Source organism: Oncorhynchus mykiss, chromosome 4 (assembly GCF_057628025.1).
Source record: "Oncorhynchus mykiss isolate SJ-2025 chromosome 4, ASM5762802v1, whole genome shotgun sequence".
Lineage (NCBI taxonomy): Eukaryota > Metazoa > Chordata > Actinopteri > Salmoniformes > Salmonidae > Oncorhynchus > Oncorhynchus mykiss.
In genome coordinates this window covers 357,076-369,678 of record NC_143025.1, presented here as the reverse complement: position 1 = coordinate 369,678, position 12,603 = coordinate 357,076, and the positions used below count along the sequence as shown (strand labels likewise).

The 12,603-nt window shown below is 44.7% G+C and overlaps 1 protein-coding gene across 2 annotated transcripts in view; it reads right to left on the bottom strand.

Annotated features, from left to right (window-relative positions):
- Nucleotides 1-12,603, bottom strand: part of LOC110522685 (anoctamin-1-like) — a 335,378-nt gene that overhangs the window by 38,283 nt on the left and 284,492 nt on the right. For both annotated transcript variants that reach the window (XM_090230797.1, XM_090230796.1), the window contains 2 exons: nucleotides 7,498-7,699; nucleotides 6,286-6,397 (listed from right to left, as the gene is read on the bottom strand). In XM_090230797.1, coding sequence (XP_090086923.1) covers nucleotides 6,286-6,397; nucleotides 7,498-7,699 — 314 coding nt within the window. The remainder of the gene's footprint in view (nucleotides 1-6,285; nucleotides 6,398-7,497; nucleotides 7,700-12,603) is intronic.

Below are 12,603 nucleotides of genomic sequence, written 5' to 3'. Positions count from 1 at the left end.
GCACCACTGTAACAGTACTCGTCTTGCGTTGTGTACAATCAGTCATCGACACGGAACTCCAACATGTAGCACCAGTCATGTAGCTTTATTCTGATAAGAACGACACAAAATTGCACGTCATGCAATGCACGTCTCACCATCCAACTCTGCACTCACGCACGCTGGTTTGGTGCTTGTTCACTGGGACAGTTACCAAAATAATACAATTACAATATAATATATTTAACAATGTACCTGATAAGAACGACACAAAATTGCACGTCATGCAATGCACGTCTCACCATCCAACTCTGCACTCACGCACTGCACAAAATATATGAACCCCCCCCACCAGACACAGTAAGTTGCTAGCTAATACTGGCGGGAATTCTCTACAACAAAATGCACAACAAATATTCTCCAAAAACCGCTGCATCTTATCGAATAACATTTACAAACAATTTGATATAAATTGTACATTTAAATTATCACTTGAGAGTATAAAAATCACTTTTGATGTACAGTGCTTTGCAACCAACAACTTACCGCTGGTTTGGTGCTTGTTCACTGGGACGATTCTAACTGGAACATCCCCCCTCGTAAGCAAGCTACGCAAACCAGCCAATAAGATGCCATGTTGAGTAGGTGAAGGCAAAACAAACTCAAACCAAAAACCCATTGGCTTAACAATAAAGTGGCAAGTGGAATCACCAATATAACCCTGTTACATAAGCATGCACCTCTGTGGAGCTCCAGCGTTGAGGATCAGCACGGCAGATGTGTTGCCACCTACCCTCACCACCTGGGGGCGGCCCGTCAGGAAGTCCAGGATCCAGTTGCAGAGGGAGGTGTTTAGTTCCAGGATCTTTAGCTTAGTGATGAGCTTTGAGGGTATTATGATGTTGAACACTGAGCTATTGTCAATGAATAGCATTCTGACATAAGTGTTACCTTTTGTCCAGGTGGGAAAGGGCAGTGTGGAGGCGGTATGCCCAATCTGTTTGGGCGGTATGCAAATTGGAGTGGGTCTAGGGTTTCTGGGATAATGGTGTTAATGTGAGCCATGACCATCCTTTCAAAGCACTTCATAGTTACGGATGTGAGTTCTACGGTTCTGTAGTCATTTAGGGAGGTTGCCTTTGTGTTCTTGGGCACAGGGACTATGGTGGTCTGCTTGAAACATGTTGGTATTACAGACTCAATCAGGGACATGTTGAAAATGTCAGTGAAGACACCTGCCAGTTGGTCAGCACATGCCCGGAACACATGTCCTGGTAATCCGTCTGGCCCTGCAGCCTTGTGTATGTTGACCTGTTTAAATGTCTTACTCACGTCGGCTACGGAGAGCGTGATCTCACAGTCATCCGGAACAGCTGATGCTCTCATGCATGCCTCAGTGTTGCTTGCTTCAAAGCGAGCATAGAAGTGATTTTGCTCATCTGGTAGGCTCGTGTCACTGGACAGCTCACAGCTGTGCTTCCCTTTGTAGTCTGTAATAGTTTGCAAGCCCTGCCACATAAAATGAGCGTCGGAGCCGGTGTAGTATGATTTTATCTTAGCCCTGTATTGACGCTCTTCCTGTTTGATGGTTCGTCGCAGGGCATAGCGGGATTTCTTGTAAGCTTCCGGGTTAGAGTCCCACACCTTGAAAGCTGCAGCTCTACCCTTTAGCTCAGTGTGAAAGTTGCCTGTAATCCATGGCTTCTGGTTGGGGTATGTACATACAGTCGCTGTGGGAACAACGTCCTCGAAGCACGTATTGATAAAGCCAGTGATGGATGTGGTGTACTCCTCAAGGCCATCGGAAGAATCCCGGAACATGTTCCAGTCTGTGATAGCAAAACAGTCCTGTAGTTTATCATCTGCTTCATCTGACCACTTTTTTAATAGACCGAGTCACTGGTGCTTCCTGCTTAAATTTTTGCTTGTAAGCAGGAAGAAGCAGGAGGATAGAGTTGTGGTCGGATTTACCAAATGGGGGGAGAGGGAGAGCTTTGTTTGTGTCTCTGTGTGTGGAGTAAAGGTGATCAAGAATTGTTTTCCCTCTGGTTGCACATTTAACATGTTGATAGAAATTTGGTAGAACTGATTTAGGTTTCCCTGCATTAAAGTCTCCGGCCACTAGGAGGGCCGCCTCTGGGTGAGTGGTTTCTTGTTTGCTTATTTCCATATACATCTGACTGAGTGCGGTCTTAGTGCCAGAATCTGTCTGTGGTGGTAAATAAACAGCCACGAAAAGTATAGCTGAAAACTCTCTAGGCAAGTAGTGTGGCCTGCAATTTATCACAATATACTCTTCTTCAGGCGAGCAAAATCTAGAGACTTCCATAGATTTTATGCACTAGTTGTTGTTTACAAATATGCACAGACCGATCCCCCCTTGTCTTACCGGAGTGCGATGTTCTATCTTGCTGGTGCAGCGTATATCCCGCTAGCTGAATATCCATGTCGTCATTCAGTCACGATTCCGTGAAACATAGGATATTACAGTTTTTGATGTCCCGTTGGTAGGATATTCGTGATCGTATCTCGTCTAATTTATTGTCCAATGATTGCACGTTGGCGAGTAGTATTGACGGTAACGGCAGCTTTCCCAGTCACCTTCTCTGGATCCTGACCAGGCATCCGGCTCTTCGTCCTCTGTACCTGCGTCACTTCCTCTTGCGAACAACTGGGATGTCGGCCCTGTTGGGTGGTTGGAGAATGTCTTGTGCATCGTCCTTGTTGTAGAAAAAATCTTTGTCTAATCTGAGGTGAGTGATCACTGTCCTGATATCCAGAAGCTCTTATCTGCCTTAAGATACGGTTGTAGAAACATATAAGCTTTATAAGCTGTGTAGCCGAGTGATCATAGGGTCAGGATCATAGGATCATAGGGTCAGAAAAGCAGCAATAGGTGAGTCAGGGTGCCATTCGGTAGTCACTACAATGCTAGGCGAGCAGGGGACACAGCATTCAGAAAAGCGAGCGGGCCGTGGCTAGTAGATGGGTCTTCGGCAACATCATAACAGAATAGCCTGTTGAGACCACATCGGGCCATCACTTCGGCAGTCCAGTCGACAATAATTTGGCCAATTGCCAAAGGAAGTATTTTAGCTCGAGGCTAGCTCAATGTTAGCTGGTGCTTGCTTTGGTACATGGGCGTTAGCTAACAGTAGCCACTCGTTTTCAGCTTGCTAGCTGCGATGATCCGGTGTAATAATCCAGAGCGGCAGGAATCTGGTGATATTGTAGAGAGAAGCAGTCCGATAGTCTCTAGGTTGATATCGAGTTGTGCAGACTGGCAGGTGATGTCCGATCTAAGGCTGGCTGATGACGGGGAAAAAGGCGAAGACCGCTAGCCATGGCCAACAAAGGCTTGTTAGCTGGCTAGCTCCTGATGGAAGTTCCAGTTATAAGGAATAAAAATAGCAGATCCGTACCACATTGGGTGAGGCGGGTTGCAGGAAAGTATATTTAGTTTGTAGATAGAAAGTGATATTAAGATATATATATGAAAAAGACTGGCTATATACACGGGATAAGACACGGGATAAGACAAAGACAGATACACACGTCCTACTGCAACGGCATCTTGGATTTTTCAATTAATGTTGTCTGTTTCTAGCAAGATATTGATTTCATGAACCTTGTTTCTTAGACTACATATGCTAATATGTTAATATGGGCTATTTTTAGCACTTTCCTGGAATGCTTGATCTATTTTTATTGATTTACTGGGAAGCTTATCAGAAGTAGACATGACAATGTTATTTATGTTTCAGCTGATGGGTGAGAACGAGAAAGTTCCAATTTGCGTTTTCCCCAAAAGTCTGTGCAGAATTGAAATTTGCTTGCTAAGGAATGCCACCTCATTCCTGTAATCCTCCATAAGCAAACAATTGCCACATTGGAACTCCAGATTGTCAATATTGTCCCGGACAAGAGCGCAATAAACACAGCTTCTACAGTGCTGGAAAAGTTTGTTAGCTATTCTAGGTTGAAGCGGGATCCATTGCAACCTAGCTGGCTACCTGGCTACTTGGTAGCAGGTTTTGACACAAACACTTATGAAAAAAAATAAAAAATAAAGCAAAATAAAACATCTGAAACAACAGACTGAAACAAAAAGGTTGAGCTGCAGGTTGAGTTTGTGCCTTGTGACTGCCTTGTGACTGCCAATGCCCCTACATTTGCTGCAGAATTATGACAACTCAGCAACACAATGGTAAGGATTATCTGAGATGGGCTTGGGCCATTGATAAGTCATTGTTTGAACGTGGCCTTAAAATGCGTGGACAGAGTCCAGGAGTCAAGATGATTTGGATGGACTCCAATCCTGTAGAGCATCTTCTGTTTCCTGGTTTCAAAGTTATCTATAAAAGTTATTCCAACAGAGCTACAGTAATATTTTAGCCAGGTATCTAATGCCAGAAGCCTGCTGAATCTTTCACGGTACATCGTTGGTACCGGACCTGAAATGATTGGTCGCTTTTTGGAATCTTTAATCTAGAATCAGTTCTTTAAAATTCATTTTCAGGAGTTCCGTGCTAGCCCTCTTAATGTTGTTTGACCCCACATGGTCTACAACAGTGTCAGCACCCGGCATCTGTCGTAGAATGGTAGAAAGCAGCCTTGTAATGTCCTGTATTCGTGTTCCAGGATCGCACAGGGTTTTTGCCCCGGAACCAAAATGTTTCTTACATAGAGCTGCCTATGACGACAGCTGGTGCAATGGCTGAGGAGGTCTTGCCGTTCTTTTGCCTCGAGTGGTTTCGCAAACCCCCCGAGGACCAAAGGGCGGTGGGGCCTGATGGACCCTAGCCAGCTGTGGTATCCATTGTGGATGATGATGAATGGGTCGGAGTCTTAGACAGCCTCACGGTCCGACGAGGGCTGAGCTCTGAGGATCTGAACCCAAGGTAGAAGCCACCGGAGAGGGAGACAAAATAGAGGATGAAGGCGCAGGTACCTCTGTATCCGATCTCAAATCTTAAGCCCCCAGGGAAGGCGGCGCCGTAACCTCTGGAACCAGGGCATCGAAGCCGTTTCTAGTCTGTGTCCGGTCCGGGCTCACCTTCGCCAAGGAGGCCCCCATTGCCAGAGGTCTCTGTTTTCAACTTCCACGGCGAGTGACATGTCTCCATGGCTGGTTGGTAGGATTCAGAATAGGAACATCCTACTAACTCCATTATCCAGGAAAGGGGAAGACCCCTTCTGGGAGGGATCCCTGCAGAGTAACGGCCAGTCGGCTGTAGAGAGCCGACACAGCGGAGACACTTCCACTAGGCCAGAGCGGTATCTGACTACTGGGGTAGAAAACAAAGAAGAAGTAGGCGGGTGTGGATTCCCTAGTAGCTTGTGTACGTTCACTACTTGTTTGCTAAAAGTAGCCACTTTGCACCTGTAGGCCTCCGCAAGCAAATAGCAGCTACATTGGAAGTCCTGGCAGACCACATTGTCCCGGGTAAACCAAACACAGAATTAAACATTTTGTGAAATTTACGTTGTGATAAATGAATGGCGGAGTATTGTAATTCAGGCTAGCAAAACACGTTTCATCAACACACTCACTGACATTGGGGGGCGTGTCGCGCTGATGATATTACATGTGTTGTAGTGATGATATTACAACCAGATAGTTAACATTTATTTAACAATCCCTTGAAAATGGCACGAAGTTGTCAATGATTTAGTGGAGCTGGGGGTCTCCTTGCCCCGGGAATGAAAATGGATTGCTCTGCACCTTGTGATGTTTTATTGATAACGACCTGTAGACACCGTCTGGAACACAATTTTAACCAATCAGCATCCAGGATTAGACCCACCCGTTGTATAAAAGTAATTACATTGCTCTTTTTTCATTCATAAAGCTCTTTTGCAAAAACTCCCTCTGTACCTAACATCATGAATAACCTTTACACGTAGGAGTTACCACACCCGGTGTCAGGGATGGCTAACTCTGGAAATGAATTGGGTCTCTACAGAGTTAGGTAAATCAGATTTTAGTTTTATTGCATTTAACTTGTGGAATAATCTCCAAAAGTAAAAAAAAAAAAAAAAAATGATTTGGTGCCTGTAGAGCAATTCAGATGAATGATTGAGGACCTTTATGCTGAAACATGGGTTAATTTTCTATGATTGTGTATGTGTATCTCTGTTTGGCTTTTCCTAGTGAACTGATGTGTATAATGTTTTATTATTTGGTATTGTGGTGCTATACAGGGCTCATTTGGAAAGGAGACCTTGGTCTCAACATCACTCCCTGTCAATATAAAGGTTCAATAAAAATAAATAAATAAAACACACACACACACACACCCTCACCTGCCCTTGAAGAAAGCCACATAGAAGACGGGAGCAAAGGTGTTCATGGACTTCAACAGAAACGATTTCAGAATCAGACGCTCCTCAAACTCCGCTTCTGTCTTAGGAACCTCTGACAGACAAGACAAGCAGCCAATCACATTATTAGACGTTATCAGAAGTGTGCTAAACAGTTCAGTGAGCCAGACAGTGACAGGTTGAGGGTTAGTGTTAGGGTTAAGGTTAAGGTGAGGGTTAGTGTTACCCAGTTTAGTGAGCCAGACAGCGATAGGGTTAGTGTTAGGGTCAGGGTCAGTGTTAGTGTTACCCAGACAGCGATAGGGTCAGTGTTACCCAGTTTAGTGAGCCAGACAGCGATAGGGTTAGTGTCAGTGTTACCCAGACAGCGATAGGGTCAGTGTTACCCAGTTTAGTGAGCCAGACAGCGATAGGGTCAGTGTTAGGGTCAGGTTAGTGTTACCCAGGTTAGTGTTAGGGTTACCCAGTTTAGTCAGCCAGACAGCGATAGGGTTAGTGTTAGGGTCAGGGTTAGTGTTAACCAGTTCAGTGAGCCAGACAGCAATACGGTTAGTGTTAGGGTGAGGGTCAGTGTTAGGGTCAGTGTTATCCAGTTCAGTTTATTTATTTATTTTTATTTTACCTTTATTTAACTAGGCAAGTCAGTTAAGAACAAATTCTTATTTTCAATGACGGCCTAGAAACAGTGGGTTAACTGCCTGGTCAGGGGCAGAACGACAGATGTGTACCTTGTCAGCTCAGGGATTTGAACTTGCAACCTTCCGGTTACTAGTCCAACGCTCTAACCACTGCCGCCCCGCTCAGTGAGCCAGGCAGTGATAGGGTGAGGGTCAGTGTTAGTATTAGGGTTAGGGTCAGTGTTACCCAGTTCAGTCAGCCAGACAGCGATAGGGTCAGTGTCAGGGTTAGTGTTAGGGTGAGGGTCAGTGTTAGGGTCAGGTTAGTGTTACCCAGTTTAGTGAGCCAGACAGCGATAAGGTCAGTGTTAGTGTTAGGGTGAGGGTCAGTGTTAGGGTCAGGTTAGTGTTACCCAGTTTGGTCAGCCAGACAGCCAGACAGCGATAGGGTGAGGGTCAGTGTTAGGGTGAGGGTCAGTGTTAGGGTCATGTTAGTGTTACCCAGTTTAGTCAGCCACACAGCCAGACAGTGTTAGGGTCAGTGTTAGGGTGAGGGTCAGGTTAGTGTTAGTGTTACCCAGTTTAGTGAGCCAGACAGCGATAGCACCGTAGATCTCATCCAGTATCAATACAACAAGCAGGTTGATGATGATGGCAGTGGTGGTGACGGTCATCCTAACAGAGGCCTTGGCCTCAGGGTCTGGGTTCATGGACCAGATAGACAGCATGGTGATACGATACAGGATCACTCCAAACACTGCGGAAAACGTTACCCCCATCTAACACAAACACACATACAGTAAATTATCAACCAAAATACAGGATAGAGTGATATATAGCTAACTATTGTAATTAGCCTGTATAAGCATTGTTCGCTATCTAATCAAATTAAACTTTATTTGTCAAATGCGCCGAATACAACAAGTGTAGACCTTTTTTATTTTACTTCACCTTTATTTAACCAGGTAGGCTAGTTGAGAACAAGTTCCCTTTATTTAACCAGGTAGGCTAGTTGAGAACAAGTTCCCTTTATTTAACCAGGTAGGCTAGTTGAGAACAAGTTCCCTTTATTTAACCAGGTAGGCTAGTTGAGAACAAGTTCTCTTTATTTAACCAGGTAGGCTAGTTGAGAACAAGTTCCCTTTATTTAACCAGGTAGGCTAGTTGAGAACAAGTTCCCTTTATTTAACCAGGTAGGCTAGTTGAGAACAAGTTCCCTTTATTTAACCAGGTAGGCTAGTTGAGAACAAGTTCCCTTTATTTAACCAGGTAGGCTAGTTGAGAACAAGTTCCCTTTATTTAACCAGGTAGGCTAGTTGAGAACACCTTTATTTAACCAGGTAGGCTAGTTGAGAACACCTTTATTTAACCAGGTAGGCTAGTTGAGAACAAGTTCTCTTTATTTAACCAGGTAGGCTAGTTGAGAACAAGTTCCCTTTATTTAACCAGGTAGGCTAGTTGAGAACAAGTTCCCTTTATTTAACCAGGTAGGCTAGTTGAGAACAAGTTCCCTTTATTTAACCAGGTAGGCTAGTTGAGAACAAGTTCTCATTTGCAACTGCGACCTGGCCAAGATAAAGCGAAGCAGTTCGACACATACAACAACACAGAGTTACACATGGAATAAACAAACATACAATCAATAATAGAGTAGAAAAATCTATAAAGAGCGTGTGCAAATGAGGTAGGATAAGGGGGGTAAGACAATAAATAGGCCATAGTGGCGAAATAATTACAATATAGAAATTAAACACTGGAATAGTAGGATGTGCAGAAGATGAATGTGCAAGTTGAGATACTGGGGTGCAAAGGAGCAAGAAAAATAAATACAGTATGGGGATGAGGTAGTTGGATGGGCTGTTTACAGGTGGGCTATGTACAGGTGCAGAGATCTGTGAGCTGCTCTGACAGCTGGTGCTCAAAGCTAGTAAGGGAGGTAAGAGTCTCCAGCTTCAGAGATTTTTGCAGTTCGTTCCAGTCATTGGCAGCAGAGAACTGGAAGGAGAGGCGGCCAAAGGAAGAATTGGCTTTGGGGGTGACTAGTGAGATATACCTGCTGGAGCTCGTGCTACGGGTGGGTGCTGCTATGGTGACCAGTGAGCTGAGGTAAGGCTGGGCTTTACCTAGCAGAGACTTGTAGATGACACCTTACTGTGAAATGCTTACTTACAAGCTCTTAACCATCAGTGTAGTTCAAGAGTTAAGAAAATATTTACCAAATAAACTAAAGTAAAAAAGAATATAAATTAACACAATAACATAACAATAACGAGGCAATATACAGGTTAGTGTTAGGGTGAGGGTTAGTGTTAAGGTGAGGGTTAGTGTTAAGGTGTGGGTTAGTGTTAAGGTGTGGGTTAGTGTTAAGGTCAGGGTTAGTGTCAGGGTGAGGGTTAGTGTCAGGGTGAGGGTTAGTGTCAGGGTGAGGGTTAGTGTTAAGGTGTGGGTTAGTGTTAAGGTGTGGGTTAGTGTTAAGGTCAGGGTTAGTGTCAGGGTGAGGGTTAGTGTTAAGGTGTGGGTTAGTGTTAAGGTCAGGGTTATTGTCAGGGTGAGGGTTAGTGTTAAGGTGTGGGTTAGTGTTAAGGTCAGGATTAGTGCTAATGTGAGGATGTGTTACACAATTCAGTGAGCCAGGGTTTTGGTTAAAACAAATTGGTGTGGGGTAAATGTAATAGTCCGGTGGCCATCTGATTAATTGTTCAGCAGTCTTATGGCTTGGGGGTAGAAGCTGTAAAGGAGCCTTTTGGTCTTAGACTTAGAGCTCCGGTACCACTTGTCGTGTGGTAGCAGAGAAAACAGTCTATGACTTGGGTGACTGGAGAATTTTATGGGCTTTCCTCTCACACCACCTATTATATAGTTCCTGTCCTGGATTGCAGGAAGCTTGGCCCCGGTGATTTACTGGGCCGTACGCACTACCCTCTGTAGCGCCTTGTGGTCAGATGCCGAGCAGTTGCCATACCAGGTGGTGATGCAACCGGTCAGGATGCTCTCGATGGTGCAGCTACTTCTGAGGATCTGGGGACCCATGCCAAATCTTTTCAGTCTCCCGAGGGGCAAAAGGTTTTGTCATGCTATCTTCATGACTGTCTTGGTTTGTTTGGACCATGATAGTTTGTTGATGATGTGGACACCAAGGAACTTGTACCTCACTCCACTACAGCCCCATTGATGTTAATGGGGGCCTGTTCGGTCCACCTTTTCCTGTCATCCATGATCAGCTCCTTTGTCTTGCTCACATTGAGGGAGAGGTTGTTGTCCTGCACCACACTACCAGTTCTCTGACCTCCTTCCTACAGGCTGTCTCATCATTGTCGGTGATCAGGCCTACCACTGTTGTGTCGTCAACAAACTTAATGGTGTTGGAGTCGTGTTTGGCCACGCAGTTGTGGGTGAACAGGGAGTACAGGAGGGGACTAAGTACAAACCCCTGAGGGGCCCCAGTGTTGAGGATCAGTGTGGCAGATGTGTTGTTGCCTACCCTTACCACATGGGGGTGGCCCCCTCAGGAAGTCCAGGATCCATTTGCAGAGAGAGGTGTTTAGTCCCAGGGTCCTTAGCTTAGTGATGAGCTTCATGGGCACTATGGTGTTGAACTTTGAGCTGTAGTCAATGAACAGAATTCTCACATAGGTGTTCCTTATGTCGCGGTATGCAAATTGGAGATGTTCTAAAGTATCCGGGAGGATGCTGTTGATGTGAGCCATGACCAGCCTTTCAAAGCACTTTATGGCTACTGACGTGAGGGCTATGGGGCGGTAATCATTTAGGCAGGTTACCTTCGCTTCATTGGGCACAGGGACTATGGTGGGTGCTTGAAACATGTAGGTATTACAGACTCAGTCAGGCAAAGGTTGAAAATGTCAGTGAAGACACCTGCCAGTTGGTCCACGCATGTTTTGAGTACACCTCCTGGTAATCCATCTGGCCCCGCGGCTTTGTGAATGACCTGTTTAAAGGTCTTGCTCACATCGGCTACCGAGAGTGTTATCGCACTCTCCTGGTGCTCTCCTGCATGCTTCAGTGTTGCTTGCCTTGAAGCGAGCATAAAAGGCATTTAGCTCGTCTGGTAGGCTCGCGTCTGGGTTTCCCTTTTTAGCCAGTAATAGTTTTCAAGCCCTACCACTTACGACGAGCGTCAGAGCCGGTGTAGTAGTATTCAATCTTAATCCTGTATTGACGCTTTGATGGTTCGTCGGAGGGCATAGTGGGATTTCTTATAGGCGTCTAGATTAGTGTCCCTCTCTTTGAAAGCAGCAGCTCTAGCCTTTAGCTCGATACCGATGTTGCCTGTAATCCATGGCTTCTGGTTGGGATATGTATTTACGGTCATTGTGGGGGGGACGTCGTCGATGCACTTATTGATGAAGCTTGTGATTGAGGTTGTATACTCTTCAATGCCATTGGATGAATCCCGGAACATATTCCAGTCTGCGCTAGCAAAACAATTCTGTAGTGTAGCATCCACATCATCTGACCACTTATTGAGTGAGTCACTGGTACTTCCTGCTTTAGTTTTTGCTTGTAAGCAGGAATCAGGAGGATATCATTATAGTCAGATTTGCCAAGGGAGGGCGGGGGAGAGCTTTGTGCTCATCTCTGTGTGTGGAGTAAAGGTGGTCAAGAGTTTTATTCCTCTGGTTGCACATGTGACATGCTGGCAAAAAACTGGTAAAACTGATTTAAGTTTGACTGCATTAAAGTCCCCGGCCACTAGGAGAGCCACTTCTGGGTGAGCATTTTCTTGTTTGCTTATGGCCTTATAGAGTTGCTTGAGTGCAGTCTTAGTGCCAGCATCGGTCTATGGTGGTAAATAGACGGCTAGGAATAAAATAGATGAGAACTCTTGGTAGACAGTGTGGTCTACAGCTTATCATAAGTTACTCTACCTCAGGCAAGCAATACCTTGAGACTTCTTTAATATTAGACGTCGCGCACCAGCTGTTATTGACAAAAACACACCCCCACCCCTTGTCTTACCAGCAATAGCTTCTCTGTTCTCTCTTTAAAGGAAAGGTTTTCTTCCAGTTCGTGGTGAGTAACCCCAGTTCTGATGTCCAGAAGATATTTTCGGTCATAAGAGATGGTAGCAGCAACATTATGTACAAAATACATTTTTAAAATAATTTACAAACAACGCAAAAAAACAAACAAAATAGCACAATTCGTTACGGGCATGTAAAACGTCAACCTCTTTGGCGCCATCTCATCATTATTAACTTGTATTAGCATTGTTAGCTATCTAACTATTATTACTAGTCGGTATTGTAGATAGGTAACTTGTATTAGCAAATGTCCTGTGGTACTCTGTGATTGTCCAGTGGTATTCATGGGAAATGTAAACCAGAAAGTACCACAAAGATCCATGATTGAGTCTTTGAGTGTTTCAATGAAGAGATTGAGATGAAACTGTCCAGTTTGAGTGTTTGTTGCAGCTTGTTCCAGTCGCTAGCTGCAGAGAACTGAAAAGAGGAATGACCCAGGGATTTTTTTTATTTTTTATTTTTTTATATTTTTTTTTTACCTTTATTTTACTAGGCAAGTCAGTTAAGAACAAATTCTTATTTTCAATGACGGCCTAGGAACAGTGGGTTAACTGCCTGTTCAGGGGCAGAACGACAGATTTGTACCTTGTCAGCTCGGGGATTTGAACTTGCAACCTTTCGGTTACTAGTCCAACACT